General features: G+C 35.9%; 1 protein-coding gene across 1 annotated transcript in view; it reads right to left on the bottom strand.

Annotated features, from left to right (window-relative positions):
• DCAF17 (DDB1 and CUL4 associated factor 17) overlaps positions 1-25,853 on the bottom strand; it is a 32,524-nt gene that overhangs the window by 6,272 nt on the left and 399 nt on the right. Inside the window, exons 2-10 of the mRNA XM_065880148.1 lie at positions 25,353-25,456; positions 19,820-19,910; positions 16,075-16,211; positions 15,232-15,310; positions 14,138-14,227; positions 11,202-11,306; positions 10,632-10,737; positions 4,760-4,902; positions 827-936 (exon numbers count right to left, since the gene is read on the bottom strand). Coding sequence (XP_065736220.1) covers positions 827-936; positions 4,760-4,902; positions 10,632-10,737; positions 11,202-11,306; positions 14,138-14,227; positions 15,232-15,310; positions 16,075-16,211; positions 19,820-19,910; positions 25,353-25,456 — 965 coding nt within the window. The remainder of the gene's footprint in view (positions 1-826; positions 937-4,759; positions 4,903-10,631; positions 10,738-11,201; positions 11,307-14,137; positions 14,228-15,231; positions 15,311-16,074; positions 16,212-19,819; positions 19,911-25,352; positions 25,457-25,853) is intronic.

Genomic DNA, 25,853 nt, shown 5'->3' with positions numbered 1-25,853 from the left:
AGAATCAGCAGAAAGGGAACGAAGAGTGAGAAAAGAGGGTCTAAGTCCTGAGGACTTAAAGTCTGAGTAGAAGATAAAGAACGTGGGCTTCCCTGGTGGCGCAGTGGTTGAGATTCCGCCTGCCGATGCAGGGGACAAGGGTTCGTGCCCCGGTCCAGGAAGATCCCACATGCCGTGGAGCGGCTGGGCCCGTGAGCCATGGCCGCTGAGCTTGTGCGTCCGGAGCCTTGTGCTCCGCAATGGGAGAGGCCACAACGGTGAGAGGCCCGCATACAGCCAAAAAAAAAAAAAAAAAAGAAAAAAAAAGATAAAGAACATGAATGGATACTAAGAAAGACAGATCAGAGAGGGAAGAAAATATTCAGGAGCACTGTGGTGTCAGGGAAGCCAAATGAAGAGTGTTTCAAGGAAGGAGAGGTCAACTGTGTGGAAGATGTGGGTAAACTAAATACAACAAGATTTACTTCAAACAACCTGCTGCTTCTCCAGCAGTAAGGCTGTCTTTTAGAACAAAGATAAATCATCTCACCCATTAATCCTGGAGAATGAATTAAGACCTGACGAGGATGAACCAATATGTAATCTTTTCCTCACACGTCATCTATCATCCAACAAAGAACTTACTCAAATGTAATATTTACAAACAGTAATGATGAGGTTGAAAGAATAAAGTCAGGTTTTCTAGATGCCATTCTCTGAGGAAGCACCCTACAAAAAGTTAATTATTTCCACAATTTGCTCAGTAGTTAGCTGGCAGAAATAAAGATGCCAATAAATACTACCAAAGGCTACTTTTAACTTTAAAGTAACTAAGGAAAATACTCACTTGACCTGATTTGGGCCAACATGTATTATTCTACCAGAAGCATCAGGATGGAAATAGATCCAGTCAGATTCTAGAGAACAACACTCCATTTCTTGGACCCCGTTTTTTGCCTGAAATTGGAACAAAATATTGAAAATAAAAATTAAGGAAAAATAAAATAATTTTTCCAATCCAGCATCAGCGATAGATCAGTAAGTCAAAAGTAAAGGAAGAGAAAACATTAACCAGCTGAACTGGGATGTGTGTTAGGGCTGAATTAGGACACTCAAACTTGAAAAATCCAGAACATTTAAATTCAGAAATTTCATAGATGCACCATGCACTATATATTATAGCTCACAAATAATAAGTTACCATATCTCAAGCACCTAATGTATGTCTGGCACTGCATTAGATGTTTTATACTCATTATTTCTTTTGATCTCAGCAATACTTGAAGCATATATTGCTATCCCCATCTTATGGATGAGGAAACTGATGCACAAAGAGGATAAATCATTTGCTTAGTATTCAGCATCTACTAAACAGCAGATTAGACTCCAAAGTCCATGGATTTTCCATTATTTAACTCTGCCATAATTATGTACATGCAGTCCCCCACAACATCCTTCTCCCTTCCCTATCCTCAACAAACTGTCAATCAGAAGAGTAGATAGCACAAAAATAAACATGCAACCAAACAGGTCATGCAATCTCCTTGCAAAAGTCAGATGTTAGGGCTTCCCTGGTGGCGCAGTGGTTGAGAGTCCACCTGCCGATGCAGGGGACCCCGGTTCGTGCCCCGGTCCGGGAAGATCCCACATGCCGCAGAGCGGCTGGGCCCGTGAACCATGGCCGCTGAGCCTGCACATTTGGAGCCTGTGCTCCGCAGCGCGAGAGGCCACAGCAGTGAGAGGCCCGCGTACCGCAAAAAAAAAAAAAAAAAAAAAAAAAAAAGTCAGATGTTAAACTCTAATGCTGAGGAAATGGTCTAATACTGCTTAGCACTTAAGGTAAGTAGAGAGATTGATTTCATAGTAGTATATTTAGACATTAAAATAAAGAAAAAGATACCTCCATATGTGATCACATATGTAATAAATGTTTTACCTTACACACAGGAGCACTGGGGACTAATACCAGCATGGATATATTAACTTCACTGGCTTTATCCAAGTCACTTAATTTTTCCAATGTAAAATGAAATGATGTCATCTTTCCTATTAGATACTCATAAAAGTTTCTGATATATAAAATTATTAATTCCATTAGCATATACTGACAGGACACAATGTTTAAGGTATCACACTAGGCACTAAACATAATCCTTGTCATCAAGAAGCTCATATTCAAGAAGGGAGATAGAAACAGAAATAGAATAAGGCAGTGTAGAAAACAAAGTGGTCAAGCTATGCACAGGATATTATCAAGCATCCAACCCAAGTAAGCAGAATTTCAGGAGCCTGAACTCTGCCTTGAAATGAGAATAAAGTGGCTAGAAAGAAGAGATAGCAAAATCAAAAGCACAGAAGTGTTGATCCATTTAGCATGTATATGCACAAACATGAGTAGCAGATAAAATTAAATTGAGAAGTAGAGTGTCCAGCCATGAGACTGGAGAGGTAGGCTGAGGTTACATCACAAGTGCTTTGTATGCCATGCTTTTTTAAAAATTGGAATTTAACACATTTTAGGTATCAAATTAGCACATGCATTTTAATTTTTAAAGAATTTTTATAAGTATCCTAACGATTTCTAATAGAAATGGTGGTATTACTGCATTTTACATATAAGAAAATCAATACAATTAAACATCTTTGTTGCAACCACTAAAACAACGTACATTTTGGCATTAGCTCCAAATGCTCCTTCATTTAATATACAACTTTTTTTTTTTTTTTTTTGCAGTATGTGGGCCTCTCACTGTTGTGGCCTCTCCCGTTGCGGAGCTCAGGCTTCGGACGCGCAGGCCCAGCGGCCATGGCTCACGGGCCTAGCCGCTCCACGGCATGTGGAATCTTCCCAGACTGGGGCACGTGTCCCCTGCATCAGCAGGCGGACTCTCAACTACTGTGCCACCAGGGAAGCCCAATATAAAACTTTTCTATGCTGTGTGTGTATGTATGTGTGTATATATATATATATATATATATATATATATATACACACAAAAAAAAAACCCCCATATCTTTCTTTCTTTAGGAGACTATTCTCTTTATTATAATATCTAAATACAACATGCAAAAGAAACATTATCTCTCTCTGTGTTAAATACTAGGCAGCATTATTATCAGCTTCTGTAGTTTTTATTATTTGCTCAAATGCTAGTTTAAAGCTCAGTTTAATAGAAAGCTATGAATCATTTTCTGAATTCTTTAGTTTGCCTACATATATGTTTTTGGGTTATGTATTTTTCTGACTGACAGGTGGGGAGGTAATGCACATATGCAACATTAAGGTAATATCACCTCAACAAAGTTGTCCAGCAAAAGGACTGAAAACTCCCCTGGATTTAGCAATTATTTATGAATATGTTGAAATAAGATCTGACTAAATGTTATAATCAGTAATCATACAAGGAGAATACTTGACAGGCATGCTTGATGTAGATGTTGAAGGCCATTTTGTACACACACATAAAAGAATATGTATCATCAGTTCTTATATAAGAAGAATATGTACTAAATGTCTAGAATGTGAACTGTGCAGGGTCTGACTAGATAGAAAAGTTCAGCAAAAAAGAGATGTGACAGGTCCTGGTGGCTGAAGGATGTCCACTGCTGGGAGGTGAATAATCAAACCACAGACTTGTGGGAAACAGTCTGTATTTGTAAAAGAGGATGTCACTGGGCTGGGCCAAACAGGAGCTCCCACATGTGATAGGTTAATGAGAAAATGGAAGGGAAGAATGCTCCTGCAAAAAGACAAACAAACAAACAAAAAACGAGAACACACTATATACACCACGTTCCCTGGTGGCCATGACACCAAAGGAAATAGATAAATGGACCCAAGACTGTGTACGTCTTCGGTGTGGTGAAAGGTGACCTGTGACTCTCAAAGCCACTGGGTCCACCAGTGACTGATGGAAAAAGATTCTGGAAGAGAAGCATGTGGAATAAGCTGGGTCTGCCTCATAAAAAGTTCATTTGATGTATCAAGAGGCTCCAGAACTAAACTAAACTAAATCAGCAATATAAAACAAAGATAGAACCCCCCTCCTCTGTGCACTCACTCTTGTACTTATCTCAATCACTGTACTTAACGGACTGCATCTTATTTCCCTACACATTTGCTTTCTTTGGAGAGTGTAAGCAACTTGTGGGAAGAGAATGTGTCCCCAGCCAAGTCTGGCACACAGTAGGCCCTCAATAATGTTTATTAAATGATAAATCAATGCCTAAGTCATTTTTAAAAAGAAAAATTAACTCAAGGGGTAATTTTTTGTCTTGTCTTGCCATATACCCTTTCTTTCTATTCTGCCATATATAACTTTAAAATATCCTTGAAAACTCAAAGTGTTTCAGTGTTTATACCGTGACCAACAGAGTTCTATCTGGTTCTGCTCTAGAGAGCCAAGAGCAACAAACCATGAAGAAGCAGAACCAACTACACATTCCACCAGTAATTTCAGAGGCAGCCTGAATACATTCCATCAACGATTCCCACTATGCAGCTTCAGAGATGTTTAAATGGGATCAAGGAGACGGTAAGGACAAAAAAACCTAATAAATCTTTGGTGTCCTGAGAATTTTCAAATGTTAATGTTTCAAATTCTGGATAGCACATACAAGTGTTTGCTATATTCTTTGTACTCTCCTGTACTTTACATTGTTTACAAATTATCAATACAAACAAAAAAGTAATTCTTAGGATTGTGGACCTATTAGAGAAGTAGAGAATAAAGAATTTCTGATATAAATTTACTACTGAAGTCTGACCACCTTGATTTACCAAGGAATTGTCCTTTAGGGCACAAATATGGAAAACTCCTTTTTGTTTCTTCTTATTAGGTGTGATGATGTAGTGCCAAGGATGGCCTCCAATCTGAAAAGCATTCTCCAGGGAGGACACCTCAAAGAGCAGTGGTGGTGTATCTGCAGAGATGGACAAAAGGAATGTATTAGCTCCTTTATTCTGGTAGCCTTGGAACATTCATTAACTGAACTCAACCTTTGCACGCATCATCTATGAACTTCCACTAATGAAAAATTACTATGTTCAAGGAAAGAAAATACAATCAGGAAAGAGGCTTATTGCTTATTTCCATAGTCTTAAGAAAAGAAAAATCTGATAGGAAACAACTGTTAGGTTATGAGTCAACTTTCTAGACATCCGTTTTCAAGATATGTATGACATGCAGCTGGATGGAGATAAAAAATGGGCTGAAGGTGCTTATGATGGCAAAAATGATAAAGTATACCTAACAAAAGCAGCTGCCATTTAATAAGCACCGGCTATCTACAAGGCTTGGTTAGATACTATTTCCATCTCTCGTAACAATCCAACAAGGTATTAGGTCTAATACTTCCTTCAAATGTGAGGAAGAGAACCTTCATATTCTAGACTCACAGGTTATATTTAGCAAACTTTACAAAAGAAGCGTTGCTTAAGATTTCCACTTCTGAAATAATGAAAAGTAACCACTTAGGCTGGGTCCTGTTACCGTGGAAGCTTTATCAAAGGATAGCCACTACTACTAGTATAATCATTAGACAAGTTAATTTTAAGGTAGTTTAGATACATCCAGTCAGTCACTGTCTGTTGGAGACTGACAACACAAAAGAACTATCTGTTAGTGCTTCCTAGTCTTCTTCTTTGATGACAATTAATTTTATATAGAGCATAACAGACTTACTTTTGGAGACATGTATAAATGGAAGGTAGTGCTGCTTATGAAGACCAGAATTCCTTTGGGGCAGCCCTACTGAAATACTGCATGGTCTGTTTGTGAAGGTGACTATTCAGAGTCCTTTGTTTATGCCTCTAACTTGAGAGTTTAATCTTTGGCTTATGAGGCCACCACTGTCAGTAAAGGGACTTGTCTTGGGAGACCATTCACTCAAAAAATCACATGTTACACATAGAAGTGTGTGCCTTATTAGGTTTCTTCATAAGGGCAATTTACTACTTAAAGCTATACAAAGGAAAACAACAAATAATGAAAAGTGAGTTTACAAACTGACAATCTTGAGGAGAAAGAAAAGATAAGTATAAACATATCAACTATATTTAAAGTACCTTTTTTTAAAAACCTTTTAAGAGAAGGGTAATATTCTTAATATATAAAGAAATCTTTTTTAAGTAATAAGAAAATGATGGACACCCCAATAGAAAAATGGGCAAAGGACATCAGTCAGTAAATTGTGAAAGGTACATAAACATCATGTGTGATAATATGGTGGCTACCAAATGATGGTGGATGAGGAAAAGAAGAATTATAAAGAGAAAAAAATACAATTAGAGTTTGAATTTGGGGTTAAAAATTTAAGTAGGTATGTTGTAGAGAATATAAGATAGGAATTCAAAATAGGAAAAAAAAATCAATGCAAAAAGATGTATTTAAAAAGAAATACTTTTCCCAGCAGTTGCTAAAAATAGCCCAAAAGCACAGCATGACTCTGCTCACCACAATCCTGGTGGGTCCCCATTAGCCCCAAGAGCCCAAATTTTGATCTCTAATACTATTCTCAATTGAAAGGGCCTAGGAGTTCTCAGAGAATGGCTGATTCCATGTCTTGTGATGAGGAAATTTTAGGATCATTAATAATTACAGGAACATTCTTATACTATTTATAATCACAGAAAATTAAAAACAACCTAAATGTCCATTGTAAACTGGTTAAATAAATTTACAGTTCATGCGTTTAAGGTACATAAGTCGAGATCTTAAAACCTTGAGCTTAGCGTGTGCACATATATACACAGGACCACTCTTTGGCAAAGGTAATATAAGTACTGCATTCAAAAAGCATCAGAAGAAATATAATGAAAACTAAGTTTCCCTTCCATCTGTATCCCTCAAAGATAACTACTATTTATCAGTTTTCTGTGTGCCCTTCCAGATATTTCAAGCAATCCTAAAGGCATATACTCATATATCTATACTTTTAATATATGCATATGAATACTTAACACAAATGAGGTTTTTTATATACATAGTTTTGCACTCCTTTTTTTACTTACTAATATATATTGGAAACTTCTCTATACCAGTGCAAAAAGAATTCCTGTTTCTTTTTAACAATTAAGTTTATGACATAGCCAAACAATCAAAGAATACTAATGTCACCTATCAATGTATCAATATACATTGTTTCCAATCTTTTGCTGTTAGAAACAATGTTGTAACTGTACATTTGTCATTTTGTACACATGTGAATATATCTGGGATAAATTCCTAAAAATGGAATTGCTCAAGGAACATATGCATTTAAAATTTTGAAACATACTGACAAATTGTCCTCCCCAAGGGACTCCAATAATAAATGAAAGTGCCTCTTCTATACTCTCACCAACGCTGTTACCTAACTTTTTGATATTTGAGAATCTGAAAAGAAGTATCTTATGATAGTGTTAACTTGCGCTTCTCTTATCAGTGACGTTGGGCTTTGTCCTCCCCAAATTAAAAGTCATTTATATTTCCTCTTCTTCTGAACAATATCCTTTGCTCATTTTGTTGTTGTTGTTGTTGTAGTCACTTCTTCTTACTAGTCTGTAGAACTCATATATAAGGAGGAAATTACCCCTTTACAGTGTATGTTGCAAATATTTCCCCTGTTCGTTGTCTGATTTTTGAGTTGGTTTATGTGTGTGCTTTTGTTTTTGTTTTTTACCTTGCAGCACTTTATTTTTTTTTTTTTTTTTGCGGTACGCGGGCCTCCCACTGCTGTGGCCTCTCCCGTTGCGGAGCACAGGCTCCGGACGCGCAGGCTCAGCGGCCATGGCTCACGGGCCCAGCCGCTCCGCGGCATATGTGGGATCTTCCCGCACCGGGGCACGAACCCGCGTCCCCTTCATCGGCAAGCGGACTCTCAACAACTGCGCCACCAGGGAAGCCCAGCACTTTATTTTTATGTAGCCAAATTTATCAATCCCTTCTTTAATGGCTCTGCGTTTGCGTCAGAAAGCTCTTCTCAACTCTGAGATAAAAAGATTCTCTAAGTTTTCTTATAGAACTTTAAATCTTTGATCCATCTATTATTTCTTTTGATGTAAAGAGTAAGATAGAACTCTTTGTTTTCATAAGACCATCTATTAAATAATCTAGATGGAAATTAATATTTGTAATATATTAACATTTAAAAGTGGGTTAGGCTACAGATATATGCAATAACATGCAATGAATCTCAAAAATAATATGGTGAGTGAAAGAAGCCAGACAAAAAAGTACATATCATATGCTTCCATTTATATGAAACTCTAGAAAACTAGAGTGAAAGAAAGCAGGTTCATTGGTTGCCTAAGGCTGGGGATGGGGAGGGAATTGACTGGAAAGGGCACAGGGGAACATTTTGGAGTGATGAAAAGATTTTAAATCTTGATTGTAGTAGTGGTTTCATGGATATAAACATTTGGCAAAACTCAAATTGTACAGTTAAAATGAGGGCATTTAAGTGCATGTAAATTATACTTTGAGTTGTTTTTTTAAATTATTTTATTTTAATAATTTTATTATTTCTTTTCTTTTCTCTGTTTTTGGCTGCACTGTGTGGCTTGTGGGATTTTAGTTCCCTGACCAGGGATAGAACCTGGGCCCCCAGCAGTGGAAGAACGGAGTCCTAACCACTGGACCACCAGGGAATTGCCATTATTTTATTTAATTATTTAATTAATTAATTAATTTTTTAAAAAGCAAGTTATGAAGGAGTATTCACAGTATGATTCTTTTTTGGTTTCAGACATATATACATTACAAGATTACCAAAAAAACACACTGAGGTGATAACAGTTAATTCCATTGCAGGAGGACTATGAGTATTTTAAACTTTCTCTATTTTGTTTATCATTATTTCCTAATTCTTCTGTAATGAAAATGAATTGCTTTGCATTTTTTAAAAAAAGTTATTTACAGTTAAAAGGAATATTCTTTTGTACAGAGCTTAATGATCCTGAAAAACAAATCTGTAGAAATGAATAGGATTTCAGTCAATATAGTCTGAAAAAATACTCAAAGTTTCCAACATAGTATGCTACTTTTCTAAGCTAAATGTCCAACAATCGCTGTATTGTTTTACAATGGCATGTGATTTCACAGATATTTTCAAATGTTATTATTTTAAAGTTGATAAAATTGAGGCCCAGAGAGGTTAAGTAATTTGCTCACTATCATAACCATCAGTTAGTAGTGGAATTTCACTCTTACTAGTAGCAGACCAAGACTGTGATCCCAAATCTAGTCTTCTCTCTACAAACAGGGACCAAAATCACAGCACAATCAAAGGCTCTATGAGCTTTCTTTATCACCCTGTTCTTTGCTTTATTTGCTTACTATCTGCATTTCAATGAGAACAATGTACCATTTGGGGAAACTCGTGTCAAAATAATACATTGTAGTTACTACTGGAGCCTGTAGTTTTAAAATTCTTAATAGATTCCTGCTAGCATATTTGTATCAAATATAGGAGGTATTGCTGAGGCTGAGTTATCACAGAACTGCCTAATTCAGCTTGTCCAAGACATCTAAAACCCCGAGTAATTTTTAGAATATTTATTTTGAGTTTCTTGAATAATGGCTATACTGGACTGTTTTTATAGTCTGTCATTTACTAATAAAAAGAACATCTCCTTTCTCACAATTAAATCTTTCATTTGTTTCTTGATCTGTTGATGATGTAATGTTAAATAGTAATAATAGAAAAAAATTACTGTCTTATTTTGACCCATGTTAGAAAAACCTTTGGAGTTTCACCTAAATATGTGATGTTTATTGGTTAGAAGTAAAAGGAAATGTCCTCAATATGACAAAGAATGATTCTTTTTTTAAAAAATATTTATTTATTTAAATTTATTTGGTTGCCCCAGGTCTTAATTGCAGCAGGCGGGCTCCTTAGTTGTGGCATGCAAACTCTTAGTTACATCATGCATGTGGGATCTAGTTCCCTGACCAGGGATCAAACCTGGGCCCCCTGCATTGGGAGCCTAGAGTCTTAACCACTGTGCCACCAGGGAAGTCCCAAGAATGATTCTTAATGAACCAAGACTAAAGATAAACAAATATTAGGATAACAAAATATATTATCTTTTTAAATTTATTCATATCAGTTTTACATCTGTCTGCATTAAATAATTCTTGTATTGCTGAGATGAACTCTGGTCAGTCATGGTTTATCTAACACACATTGCTCAATTTGAGTAGCAGTTCATTTCCTTTTAATAAACTGCTGAATTTGATAAGCTAATTAAATATAGAACATTTTTATTATATTTATAAAATTATGTATAATTTTTTTGTGCTTTGTTGATCTTTAAGTTGGGTAAATTTCACAGAATTGTAAAATTTTAAGTTATAAAGGAACTAAGATGGTATCATTTGCTGCAACTTATTATTCTGCAGATAAGGAAATCACGACCAGAAAGGTAAAAGTAACTTGCCAAAGGCAACAGATCTCTGGCTAAGCAAGGTCCAGCATCCCCAGGCCTTTATCTAAATGAATAACAGATTTTTGTGAATGCCTATTCAAAAGCAAAGAATACTCTGCATAGGAATAAAATGAATTAATTTATAATTAAATCATGCAAAAAACATTTGGATGATTACAATTAATAACTATTAATATGACCACTTAATTTTTAAGGTGAAGAAAGTACTATATAGTAGCCATACCTGTGATTTTAATATTACAAGGAATGCCAAAAGGAGCCTCTCCTACAGTTCCAGTAGTCCCACCCCATCTGCATGCACACCCTAAGTCAAGTTTCTGTTGCATGAACTAAAAACAAAACAAAACAAAAATGGTGGCTTTAGCACCTACTTATTTGCTGTCTGGAGAGAGAAAAAAATCAAATTCACATGTATATGACAGAGGAAATGTCTTTATTTATTCAAGGGCCTTTCTGTTTATCTTCCCACCCCTCTTTTAAAGGCTACTTTGTCTTTCTGCATTTGTACAGTTTTGTAGAGTTGAAATCTACACAGTGCCTTACTTTAAAAACATCTCATTAAAAAATTCATACCTCAGTCCTACCAAGGGGGAAAGTGGCGAGGGGGGTGGGGGTGGTGGTGTGATGAACTGGGAGATTGGGATTGACATGAATACACTAATATGTATTAAATGGATAACTAATAAGAACCTGCTGTATAAAAAAATAAATAAAATAAAATTCAAAAAAAAAATTCATACCTCAGTCCAAATCTCAAGTTAATTTCAATATGGCAAATTTCAGTTTTCTCTACCTGTTCAGTGATGGCTTGGAAGCTATAAAGTCTGACCAGTCCCGAGCTGTACATCACAATCAGTATTCCATGAGACAAGGTGGCATCTGTTACGCTCCCGAAAATCTGAGGGGAAAGGTAGATATCACTTGAGAAAAGACCAGAAGGCCAATCCTCTGGGTTTCACAGTGGTTTGTGCATCTGTTTAATATTCAGGCCACCACTACAACACTGCTGCCTAACATTATAACTTAATTAGAATTTAGAAACTGGAAGCTAAGGTGTTATTAGGGCAGAGTGGTAAGCCACTGGGGTCTCAAACTGAAGCACTAATGCGAGTGTAAGACATACCCCTCAAAATGATGCAGCAGCATACATTTGCTTCACAGTCTTGTCAATATCTTTTAATAACAAATCCTCTTCCTCATGGACATAGGTGTAAACTGAGTCCATTTAATTCTACCATGCAGAATATGCACGGCAGAATAAATACAGGGACCTATTCTTCATAAAATGTTATTTATAAAGGGACATTTTTTAGCTGGAGGTGAAAAGATTGGGTCTAAGAAAGTAATTCTAATAAAAAATAGCCTACTCGAGAATTTTATCATTACATTACCTTGTTCTCTAAATATCTAATACTGTTAAAACCGAACATGTTAAAAACCAAATACATCCAGAAACATTTAGCCTAGCTGACCTTGAGAAGCTTTGGCTCATTGTTCCCTTTCTGTCTCTGTTCTATGCACTGGATCCTGTCATGATGCTCCACAGAGCTCTAAAAAGAACTTGATTCTGTGCCTGTTTTAATATTTAACAAAAGCCAACTAACATAAACAAATATTCATAGCAATGAAAGAACAAGTACCCCCGCTCGCCACAACTAGAGAAAGCCTGCATGCAGCAACAAAGACTCAATGCAGCCAAAAGTGAATAAATAAAAAAGAAAGAACAAGTAGAAATTCAGTGAAAATCTGTTTCTGTTTCTACTCAAGACAAATCATTTAGTAAAGATTTACTACCCCAACAAACAGCTTAAAGTACATTCTGAGCCTGGCCCGTAGGTAGTCTTATTATGCATGGTAAGTGAAAGATATACATCAATTTCAAATAACTGTAATCAAAATCAAATCCCTCAAATGATTATCTCAAACATGTAAGAATAAATAGAAACAATTTATGACTTTGCTAAGTGTTCACTCCTATTGTAGACTGTAATAAGTATACACAATTACTTAATCCACAAGCACAAAGAGAACAATTACACTTATGAGCTGTGTTTTTTGTCATCTCTTAAAAGGATAATCATGGTTTGTTTTGCTCTTGACTAGCCTATGACTTTTTATTCCCTGATCCTCATTCCCCAATTTGAAAGGAGGATTTGTTTAATTCAAATGTATTTTCAAATGATGAGTGCTATAATAAAGTAGCCACTCTTATTTTAAAATTTGGTTTAAACTCTGGAGTCAAATATAAGTTCAAATTCCAGTTTCTCCATTTACTACCTTTAGGATTTTGGTAGCTGCTTAACCTCCTAGTTAAATACTTTATATGTTACACTATTATTGTATGTCGTAAAATATTCAAAGTGCCTGATACAAAATGAACAATTAATAAATAATTAATTCTTTAGTCTTTATGCAGTTTAGTATATTATGCTTATATAAAAATTTTAAAATACATTTATCTTGTTTGCTTATAAGTATTAGTGGACCCTCAAGACCTGACCTCAATAATGCTTCAGGTGCTTAATTAAAGACTAGTAGAAGAGACCAATAAATAACTATTCACCCAAACTAAGTAACAATTTTTTTAAAGGAAACTAGCTAACTATTGATTCTTTTACTCAGAGGAAATATGTCCTTTCTTTCTTCCCAAATAACCACCCCACAAATCAAGAACAATGGCAACAACAATAAAACCCAACACTGGGCTTCCCTGGTGGCGCAGTGGTTGAGAGTCTGCCTGCCGATGCAGGGGACATGGGTTCGTGCCCCGGTCCATGAAGATCCCACATGCCACGGAGCGGCTAGGCCCGTGAGCCGTGGCCGCTGAGCCTGCACGTCTGGAGCCTGTGCTCCGCAATGGGAGAGGCCACAACAGTGAGAGGCCCGTGTACCGCAAAAAATAAAAACAAAACCCAACACTGAATGAGTTGAAGAACTTACATATTTAATTATAAGACTTGTTTATATACCATAAAACAAGTTTTAGATCTATACTTTGCAATTAAAATGAGGCACTTTGTTGCAGGTTTTTACCTTTCTTTATGATCATTTTTAACAAGCTTTGGAATATTCCCAATGAAAAAAATATTTTACTCATTTCATAATTTTATAGAACAGTGGTATATTAATGACTGGTACTCAACACTATCCACTTGAGAAGCATAAAAACATGCAGAAAGGGACTTCCTTGGTGGCGCAGTGGTTAAGAATCCTCCTGCCAATGCGGCGGACATAGGTTCGATCCTTGGTCCGGGAAGATCCCACATGCCGTGAAGCAACTAAGCCCATGCGCCACAGCTACTGAGCCTATGCTCTAGAGTCCGCACGCCAAAACAACTGAGCCCATGTGCCACAACTACTGAAGCCCACGTGCCTAGGCCCGTGCTCCACAACAAGAGAAGCCACCGCAATGGGAAGCCCACACACTGCAATGAAGAGTAGCCCCCAACACAACTAGAGAAAGCCCATGCGCAGTGACGAAGACCCAAAGCAGCCAAGGATAACTAACTAAATAAATAAACATGTAGAAAGATGAAGGGACTATTAGACTCTCTTCCCACATCAAATGTTCTCGTGTATTTTGATATGAAATAAACTAAATCAGCAAGCTTTGTACAGTCAAGGGAACATTTCCAATCCAAACACCTAATAAACAAATAATTAAAAAATGATATTACACCTTACTGTCAAAAAATTAGTATTACAATTAAATCAGAAATGATTTCCTACCTTTTTGTTGATCTCCAAAATCCCTATGAGTGAAAAAGGTAGCACATGGAACACTGCAAGGTACAGCAAAACAGGTTGTTGAATGCCTGCCTAAAAGGAAAGACTAAAATCATAGGCAGCTCTCAAGAGTATTTTAAAACTGCTGTTTTCCTAGTGGTTACCAGTGGGGAAAGGGAAGTGGGGGAGGGGCAATATAGGGGTAGGGGATTACGAGGTACAAACTATTATGTATAAGACAAACTACAAGGATATATTGTACAACATGGGGAATAAAGCCAATATGTTATAAGAACTATAAATGGAGTATAACCTTTACAAATCATGAACCACTATATTGTACATCTATAACATATATCATACATCAACTATACTTCTATAAAAAGTTTTTTAATTAAAAAAATAAAAACACTGTTTTCATGAATTAAAAACATTCCTCTATCTATATTGCAAAGTTACTTAAACAGGAAGGCCTGCATGTTCAAAATATGTCCACTAAGCCTTTAGCCCTTCAGACACTACAAACTGCATATACACAAAAATCTATAAAAGTAAGCATAACAGTAAACGTTTCTTAACAACAAAATATATTTTACAAAAACATACTTTATATACTGTATAACAAAATATATTTATATACTATATAATAGATTATAATATAAATTAATATATTGTATTATATTATTATACAACGTAATTTATATTGTGAATTGGAATTCTAATAATCAAGGGCCTAATCAAAAGACACAGAGTTATCATGGTCATATCATTTAGCATTACAAAACAGTATTACACTAACATGAGAAAAGAGAAATAGAAAAAAGTATCAACAATTAAAACTCGAGTGATTTCTCTGCTTGAAGAAGACAGCTCCTTTACTCTGAAGAACAAGGTTCAAATTTCTTTCCGTTATGGAATATAAAATAATCTGTGGTATTTCCCCACAGTGGCTTGACGGGAATTGCCTAAATTTGTGGTAAACAACTTTTATAGCATGCTTCAGAAATCAAAGATAATTAGTTCTTTCATAACAAATTTTCAGACAAATTCCTCTGGAAACAAATTCTTTACTTTATTGAATGTTTAAAGACGTCTACCTGCTGGGCCAATGCTGAGCCTTTGCTCTGAGCTGACTTGACTGCAATGACTTCTTGAGGAGTGTCCCAGCTCAAGTATCTTTTAAAAGAATAAAAAGAAATTTATTCATTTGTGTCAATTTCCTTATACTTAAAATAAAAATATAATAGATATTTTAAAAGTGAACAGTTTTTCAGTTACTTAAATTATAAAATCAAAGCAGTTTATTTTAAAAACAAGTAACTAACTAAAAGAATTCCCTTGGATCCTTATACGTATTTATTCCTATTTTTAAATATATATATAATTTTAATCCTTCTAGAGTCTCAGTGAATAAAAATTATATTTGATCTGTCAGTATTCAAAACTTAGAAAACAAAAAACCATTCCTGATTTAAAATGGAAGTTACAAAAAGCATTGAAAATGTTACATTCACATTTTGCATGCACATATTCATTCCAAAAATTTATATCTAATTTATAAAATTACTAGTTAAAAATTAACAGTTCTTAGATTATATTACGTAGGTAATTTAACTGCAACAGACTAGCCTTCAGAAAAATCTACCATAAAATACATTCTACATATAGAATACTATTTGTAAAAAGTAAATTTTTTTAAGAAAGGGTATCTGCCAACTACTAGAGGTTAGTTACTTATGAGGAATACAAAGATAAATGATAAAGGGTCTCCATCCTCAGATCTTCATAAGTAGTCATGAGGAGAGAAAAATAGAATAGGTTTTTAAACTGAGATCTATGTTTACAATGGAAAACTTTAAAAAAAAAATCTTGAAATATCCCAGGCCACAAGTCTCAATTTTTCATAATAAAATTTTAAATAACAAAGTCACACTTAATACCTGAATTTGCAATATGAAGCAAGATATATTTTCTCAAGGACTTTTCCTGTAGTTGCTGATATACGAAGTAGCCAATTATGAGCAGTCAGTGCTATGAGTGAGGATTTATAATCTGATGTATTGGGAAGCATTTCTCCCTTAAAAAAAAATGAGGTATAAAACTGAAACTCCACGGTCATAACAATCTGCAGTAATCCATATCCAAAGAAAACAGCTAAACACTTAAAGAAGTAGTCAAATAAGTAAATTAAAAAAGAACTATTAATGCACAAATAAAGAATTAAGACAAGGAAAGATTAAAATCATGAATAATTATTTTCATCATTAATTTATTAAGTGAGTTTGTTCACATGGAGTGCTTCAACAGTACCTGAAATAACTGATTACTTATTATTAATCATTAAGTATTCAACAAATGTTAGCCAATCATTATCATAATAACAGCAGTAATAGGAGTACTACTGATGCTGCTGTGATAACAATAGCAACAATAAGAGTTCTTTTTTTTTTTTTGCGGTACGCGGGCCTCTCACTGCTGTGGCCTCTCCCGTTGTGGAGCACAGGCTCCGGACGCGCAGGCTCAGCGGCCATGGCTCACGGGCCTAGCCGCTCCGCAGCATGTGGGATCTTCCCGGACCAGGCCACGAACCCATGTCCCCTGCATCGGCAGGCGGACTCTCAACCACTGTGCCACCAGGGAAGCCCCAATAACAGTTCTTAAAACCATGTATATAATACCATAAGCAATTAAGAGTCATCTGCTAGAACAGATGTTTCTTTATTCCAAGACTTGTTTTCCTTTTGATAAAAGTTAAAATGGCAAAAGAGCAAATTATCCCATTAGTCATTGTGGCTCTACTCTAACCTCAAATGAAAAGCTAAAATCCAGAATCAAGGCAGCCAAAGAAAAGAGTCAGACCTAATTTTAAAGGGAACCTCTGTCTCCAATGGATTACCCCCAACAAAGGGAGAGGACAGCTGCTTGGGCGTACCTGCCACTGAGGAGTTGCCATAAGGTGGAAGACTAAGGCAGAAAGAGAAAGAGAAGCCAAGGGTTCTACTTTGATTTATAGAATAAAAAGGATGTTCTATGGGGAAAGTTAAGAATAAGGAAGTTAAAATTACTCTTATATTGCTTGGGCTGAAGAGTGAATAGAAAAGAATATAAGTGTAGTTATTTTATTTATACTCCTAAGGTTTGTCTCCCCTTTCAAATGTTAGGGAAAGAAACAAGGTTTTTTTGTTTGTTTCTTGGGGGTATGTGTGTGTGTGTTTAAGCTTATTAGCTACTGAAGTCTTACACTAAAATCACAGGCAATGATGTAAATATTTTTATTCTTTGGTGTCTTACATAAGTATCACCTCATGGAGTTTTTAAAAATGTACCATTTATACCTTGCCTACTTAAAAAAACAAGGATTAAGTAGCATACATAATAGGTTCAAGCTATTTTCCTAAACTAAAAGTTGTATTTCACACATTATCTCAGAGAAGAAGGGTGCTAGTTTAAATGTAGTTTCACGTCAGTATGTTAATACAATATGCTTTGTAGTTTTTCTTAGTGGAAAATCCTGCTCCACTTCAAATAAGAATGAAATGTTTAAAGAGGATTGAGATTAGGAATTTGGTTACTAGAAACTTTATTTTTGCAGGATTGCTCTAAATTTTTGGTGTTCTGCACTGGTGTCTTCAAAATTTTTCTCAGTTAGGAAATCTGTCATCCTCTTCCCCTCACCAATGAGACTGGACTAAAAGGCTTTAGATGTGGGGACACAATAGTTATTTTTAACTTTCAATAAGGAGTTGGGGAAGAGAACGTAGATTTAAAGCTTCCTGATTTTTAAAAAGGAGACTTCTATGAAAAGAAAGTAACTGTCCAGGGAAAAAGAAAGCAGCAGCCCTAGAAAACTACAATTTTATGTAAAAACAAGTGTTTAAAAAAAAAAAGGAATTTTAATAATAAATGCAAAGCATAGTCTCTTAACCTTTAAACATGATTTTTGGTCACATATTCTATTTTTCCTAAAAAACAAACAGCCAGATTCAGACACCTGATTAGTTTGTTGTAGTACTTTTTTTCTTTCTTTCTTTTTTTTTTTTTTTTCCTGGCCACACCACACATCATGTGGTATCTTAGTTCCCTGACCAGGGGTCGAACCCATGCCCCCTGCAGTAGAAGTGAGGAGTCTTAACCACTGGACCACCAGGGGAGCCCCTGTTGCAGTACTTTTTTTTTTTTAAACATCTTTATTGCAGTATAATTGCTTTACAATGGTATGTTAGTTGCTGCTGTATAACCAAGTGAATTAGCTATATGTATACATATATCCCCATATCTCCTCCCTCTTGCGTCTCCCTCCCCACCCCTCTAGGTGGACACAAAGCACCGAGCTGATCTCCCTGTGCTATGTGGCTGCTTCCCACTAGCTAGCTATTTTACATTTGGTAGTGTATATATGTCCATGCCACTCTCTCACTTCGTCCAGCTTACCCTTCCCCCTCCCCGTGTCAAGTCCATTTCTCTATGTCTGTGTCTTTATTCCTGTCCTGCCCCTAGGTTCATGAGAACCTTTTTTTTTTTAAGATTCCATATATATGTGTTAGCATATGGTATTTGTTTTTCTCTTTCTGATTTACTTCACCCTGTATGACAGTCTCTAGGTCCATCTACCTCACTACAAATAACTCAGTTTCGTTTCTTTTTATGGCTGAGTAATATTTCATTGTATATATGTGTTGCACCACTTCTTAAGTGTTTCTTAGAACACTGATCCTATGGAAAATTAATATTTAAAAATATATCTCAAAATAGGAAGTTCTATGATCAAAAAAGCTGGGAAAACGGTTTGACAATCACCACGAACAGTAGTATTATTGTAAGTATTAACAGTATTAAAGGCTCTGAGAAGTAATTCTATAAATAAATTTGTTTAACCCTTTAAACAACCTAATTCTCCCAACTCCTCTAGCAATTATAAGATGTTAACATCTTATGAAAATGGCGTTCTGAAAAAATACACACTGGGGCAATGCTGATCTGATGGAATGAGCTTATCTATTATTTTATTATGTTTATTTTTATCTTATTATTTTCCTAAAAAGATTCATAGAGGAAACCCATAAGAATCCACTTTCAAAGGGTCACATGGGCTTCCCTGGTGGCACAGTGGTTGAGAGTCCGCCTGCCGATGCAAGGGACATGGGTTCGTGCCCCAGTCCGGGAAGATCCCACATGCCGCGGAGCGGCTGGGCCCGTGAGCCATGGTCGCTGAGCCTGCACGTCCGGAGCCTGTGCTCTGCAAAGGGAGAGGCCACAACAGTGAGAGGCCTGCATACCGCAAAAAAAAAAAAGAGTCACGTCACGTAACTGTTGCCCTAAATAAATATTTTATTGTCTCAATATATTAAGTAGAATAATCTCTTAAACGCTAAGAATAACTATAAACTAGCTTATATTGCTTATAAAACTTTTAATCAGTGCATAACTTTTTCTAGTTTTCAAGATTTACAAATGGTATTAAAAGTTAAAAATATATTCATAGTATTAATATGTAATTTTTTAGGACAGGAATTACTTCGTGAGGAAAAATGATAATCAAAAGATATGCTCCCTTCTTGATTCCTTTCAAAGTTTAAGAATCACTATGATACCTAAGTTTTATTTCTTTATGCAGTATATTAACAATAATCTGTTCTTCTAGGCTAACAATGCTTTAGAAATAAGTGCTCTAAAAACAAATCTTACCACTGGGCATTCCCATAATAAAGCATCCTCTATTTTTTCTGATTTGGAACATTTTGGCATTTCATAAAGTTTTCTTGGCTCTGATGCAACGCTGGGGGGAAAAAAATATTATTCTTCTTCATAAATGAGGTAGTGTTTGCTCAGATTTGAGGGTTTTGTTTTTTTTTTTAATTCAGAGATTTGGAATACCAAAAATACAACTTGCTACTTTGCTTTCCTCTTCTTGATTAAATGTTAACATTTTTTTTTCTGATCACAAAATTCATAATACACATTCATAGAAAAAAATCTAAAATATATAATAAATTAAAATAAATTATAATAGTACAAAACTACCTAATATTAACATTTTGGCTCAGTATTAATATCTTGGTTCATTTCCCTCTAGCTTTTCTTTATATACACATACCCACCTGCTGATCACTTTCCAAAATTGGAGCATACTGAATTCTTTCTTTATCCTTTAACATTTAATATGAATATCTCTGTTGAATTCCACATTCATAAACTGTTATTCCAACATCATAAAATGAAAATTAATTAGATAAAGAGTTCCTTTATTTGCGATGCAAATTAGTAGATAATAAAGGAAATACCCTTTAAGGCTTTTTTTTTTTTTACTCCCAAGTTGTGTTTCAGAAAGGTTGAATAAGCTTATACTTCTGCCAATATTGAACACTATATTTATGATATGAAAAATAGTCTCTTACCTTTAATATATACTTCCCTGATTACTACTAAGAGGTGTACATAGATGTTTTCATTTTTTTAAACTCATGAACTTTAAAATTAAACTACTAATTAGAAACAATTTTTAGGGTGACAATTTTATTCAATTTTGATGTACTCTCACTGACTCAAAGGTTTAAACCAAACAGAATTTCACAGGAATGAAAGCAACCTCATATATGATTCTAACCTATGGGTAAAACACCCCTGAATGGAATATTAAAGAACTCCAATGGTATTTACCATTGGATCACCAATCAATGCCACTTACTCTGATTTTTTAAAAATTTTCAATTAAAGCAGCTATCTCTAAATTGGAAAAGTTACAATACGGGCATTAAATGATACCAAAGAATTACTGTTAATTTTGCTGGGCATGATAATGACATTATGATATAAGAAGATGTCCAGATTTCCACTTCTAGCATGAGAGTATGAGGAGCTCTATGGACATGCTCCCCAGGAAAATGGTGAGAATTATAAAAGGACAACTAATTAAAGTCTCTGGAAGTGGTCCTAGAGGCATATAACAAATGAAAAAACATTTACTCAAAAAAATCTACTAGAACTCAGTAAGAACAGTAAGAGTCTATGGTGTTTGAAATAATATGTGCTCCCTCTCCACCATTCTTAGCTCAGCAAGATGAAAACTCTACTCCAGACTGGTACAGCCAAGAGCACAGGGCTCCCTCAACCTCCGGCTCCAAGAGGGTTACCTTCCCTCAAAGCGTAGAAAGACAGCATTTTCCATCCAGCCTCCACCTCCTCGTTGCTGGGCCTGGGTCCTAGGTTAGTGCAGTCAAGAGGTGGGACTCCCTTCTGCCTAGCCCCTACTCATGGGACGGAGGCTCCACCTTGGGCCTGCCATGCCTAAGAATACTGGAGCTCTGATTACCCTTATCCCACCTCATAAAGCAGTGGTTCCACATTGAGAGTGGCAAGAAAATCCGAGGCTAATGTCTGCCCCAACCCCATGTGCTCAGCTAGAGTAGGGGAGTCATTCAGAGGCAAAAGTGCCACTGACCCTCTCCCCCCACCAGCTTGAGAGCCTTGGCTTGAAGATTTTGCCTGGCGGAGAAGCAGGCCATAAAGCAGATAGCTCCAAGTCTCTTCCCAGAGAAACTGACTTCATTTGTAACAGAGTGAGAAGTTCTAGCCTAAGAACACTCTCACAACCAGTGGAGGCTGTGATGAAAGGCAAATGAGTAGAGATCTGTAGATTCACTGGCCATACAGGCTAAACTGTAGGCTGGCTAATTTGTTGGAGAGAACCAGAAAGATTGCTGGGAGGAGCCCTCCAGGGTCAGAACAAATCTCAAACACTACCTAAAAAACCATTGTCTCTAACTTCTGGTTTCTGGTCCATCAGTCATGTCCTCACAACAAGAAAATAGCTAAGCAAACTGAAAATCAACAACTCTTATTAGTTACATCAGATAATTGAGGTCAGAGGGCAAATTGCTGCCCCCAAAACTGGAGAGAGAGGTGGATACCAAGAATCACAGCTTACTAGAAGCAAAAACCCAGGAGCAAGCCGCTGGAGTCAGTACTGGGGAGACAAAAACAAGAACACCAGAGAAAATTTTAGGCTCTGACACCTACAGCGACAGCAAACAACAAACACAGCCTAACTCCTAGCCAGATAAATATTAATCTCACTCTACAGACCTATTTACTACAATTCCTTTTACCCAATACATCATGTACAACTTTCAACAAAAAATTGCAAGGCATGCTAAAATGCAAAATACGAAGTTTAAAGAGACAAAGCAAGTGTGAGGACCAGACAAGTTATGGTGGAGGTTTCGGAATTATCAGATTGGGAACTTAAAATAAATATGATTAATATGCTAAGGACTCTAATGGAAAAAGTGGAGACATGGAGGGACAGATGGGTAATTAATCACAGAGAAAAAAATCCTAAGAAAAATCAAAAGGAAATGCTAGAAATCAAAAACACCATAATACAAATGAAGAATGTCTTTGATGGGCTTATCAGGAGACTGGACACAGTTGAGGAAAGAATCAGTGATCTTGAACATATGTCAACAGAAACTTCCCAAACTAGAAAGAAAAAAGAATGAAAAAAGCAGAACAGAACATCTAAGAACTGTGGGAAATTGGAAAATGTGTAATGTACACATAATGGGAATACCAGAAGAAGAAAGAGAACAAAACAGAAGAAATACTGAAATAATAATGGCTGAAAATTTTCCAAAATTAATGACAGACACCAAACCACATCCATAGGAAGCTTACAGAACACCAAGCATGATAAATACCAAAAAATCTATACCTAGGCATACCATATTCCAACTGTAGAAAATCAAAAATAAAGAGAACATCTTGAAAGACGGTAGAGGGAAAAAAAATCACCTTACCTACAGATGAACAGGTTAAGAATTACACTGGACTTCTCTTCAGAAACCATGCAAGCAAGTAGAGAGTGGAGTGAAATATTTAAAGTGATGAAACAAAACAAACTCCCACCAACCTAGAATTCTGTATCCTGAGAGGTTATCCTTAAAAAGTTGAGGAGAAATAAGACTTTTTCAGACAAACAAAAATTGAGGGAATGTGTTGTCAGTGAACCTGCCTTATAAGAAAGTTCTGCCTTAAGAACTCAAAGAAGTTCTCCAGAGAGAAGAAAAATGATATAGGTCAGAAACTCAGATCTACATAAAGAAAAGAAGAATGTTAAAGAAGGAATAAATAAAGATAAAATAAAATCCATTGTTTTTCTTATACTTAATTGATTTAACAATTAAGTTAAACAATTTATATGTTTATAATAATGTATTCAGCAACAAGGTATTCAATGAATATAGCTTATGGATAAGTAAAATGTATGACAGTAATATTATAAAAGACAGGAGGGAGGAATTAGAAACACTCTGTTATAAGGTAGCTGCACTACTCATGAAGAGAGTAGGAGAAAGTGACTTGAAAGTGACTTAGATTAGTTGTAAATGTATACTGCAAGTTCCAAGGCAACCACTAAAAAGTTTAAAAAAGAAATATAATTGATATGTTAAAGTGTAGAGAAAATGTAATCATATAGGATGCTCAGTTAAAATCAGAGAAGGCAGAAAAAGAATAAAAGACAAAGAAAGCTGGAGTAGCCATATTAATTTCAGACACAGCAGACTTTGACAAGGAAAATTATCAGGGATAAAGAGTGGCATTAATGTGTATGCATCTAACAACAGAATGTCAAAATATGTGAGACAAAAACTTATAGAACACAAGGAGAAATAGACAAATCCACTAATATAGTTAAGAGACTTCAAAACAACCTCTATCAGTAACTGACAGATCCAACAAGCAGAGTCCATAAGGATATAGTTGAACTGAACAGTACCATCAATCAGCTGGGTCCAACTGACATCTTTATAGAGTACTTCATCCAACAACAAGGGAATACACATTCTTCTCAAGCCCACGTGAAACACTCACCAAGATAGACCACACTCTGGGCCATAAAGTACACTTCAACAAATTAAAAAAACTAGAAATAATACAAAATATGCTCTCAGAATACAGTGGAATTAGATTAGAGATCAATAACAGAAAGATAGCTGGAAAATCTCAAAATATCTGGAGATTAAATGACACATTTATAATTAACACAAGAATCAAAGAAGCTCTCAAATTTTAAAATGAATATACAGTGTATCAACATTTGTGGGATGCAGCAAAAACAGTCCTTAGAGGGAAATGTATGGCATTAAATATATATATTAGAAAAGGAGAGGTGTTTTTGGGTTGATGAACACATGGATATTCAGGAAGAGTGGCAGGCTCAGAGAGCATAGAAGCTCTGCACTCCTTCCCATATACACTGCCCTATGCATCTCTTCCATCTGGTTGTTCCTGAGTTATAAACTTTTATAATAAACTGGTACTCTACTAAGAAGCCAGTCACACACAAAAATCCATATTATGTGATTCAATTTTTTGAAATGTCCAAAACAGATGAAGCTATAGAGACAGAAAGTAGACTAGCAGGTGCATAGGGCTGAGGGTGATGAAGGTATCCTGGTGATAGCTAAAGGGTACAGTGTTTCTTTTTGAGGTAATGAAAATGTTCTAAAATTAACTGTAGTGATGTCTATATGAACCATCAGTGGTTCATGAAATTCATTTTCATTGAATTTCAAGGAAGTAAAAATCGTTGCATCGTACACTTTAAAATGGTGAATTCTTTCTTAAAAAAGAAAAAGAAAATAGCCATATTTTTTTAGAGAAGCAAACTTAAGTATGGCATGATGTCTGGAATATGCTTTAAAATATTTAGCAAAGGAATAAAGGAAAAGGGGGTGGGAAAAGATAAGCAAATGGCAAAATCTTGATCCTTTTTGAATCCAGGTAATGAATATATGGGGTTCACTATGCTATTCTCTACTTGAGCAAGTTTGAAAATTTCCTTCTAAAACAAAGGCAAGTAGTTTCAAAACAAAACACAGAAAGTCTTCTCTAAAACATCACCTAATTAGTAGGTACCTGGATCTCTTGACTCTGGTATCTTTCAAGCAGAATAAAATACTACATTGTACTCAGCAAACTGTCATTTTGCCTGCAATATAAATTTGCTTTAAGTTGGTGTTTACAAGGATAAAACCTCAAACTTTAGATTTAACAAGATTTTAAAATTACATGCATTTTACCCCCTACCCTTATTTTGGACCGATTTCTCCATTCTCCTATTTCACTAAGCACTAATGTAGGCATGTGTTTCTATAAAAATTAGAGTTAAGAGCAACAGTCAAATGAATTACAGCAAAAACTTTCACCAAAAAGATACCTGCTGACACAGCACCGATAGTTGTCAAAATATATTCTTCCTCTCTCATAGGCTATAGGTGACTTGGAATGAGTTGTCCAAACATTCTTAAACTTAGTACTTTCCTGAAAGACACAAGGAATTTCGATTTAGCAAATAACTCCTAAGTTTCTACTGTGCACCAATTTTAAGTTGGATAGTTACATTTACAGTTTTCAAAATAATTTCATGTACGTTCTTAAAAAAACATTATGTTCAATTCTTCCTCACTCTGCCTTCACATTTCGGCTTAAGCGGGGTGACCAATTTTTTTTTTTTTTTTTTTTTTTTTGCGTTACGCGGGCCTCTCAATGTTGTGGCCTCTTCCGTTGCGGAGCACAGGCTCCGGACGCGCAGGCTCAGCGGCCATGGCTCACGGGCCCAGCCGCTCCGCGGCATGTGGGATCCTCCCGGACCGGGGCACGAACCCATGTCCCCTGCATCGGCAGGCGGACTCTCAACCACTGCGCCACCAGGGAAGCC

Source organism: Phocoena phocoena, chromosome 7, assembly GCF_963924675.1.
Source record: "Phocoena phocoena chromosome 7, mPhoPho1.1, whole genome shotgun sequence".
Classification (NCBI taxonomy): Eukaryota; Metazoa; Chordata; class Mammalia; order Artiodactyla; family Phocoenidae; genus Phocoena; species Phocoena phocoena.
This window is presented reverse-complemented; position numbering and strand designations above follow the sequence as displayed.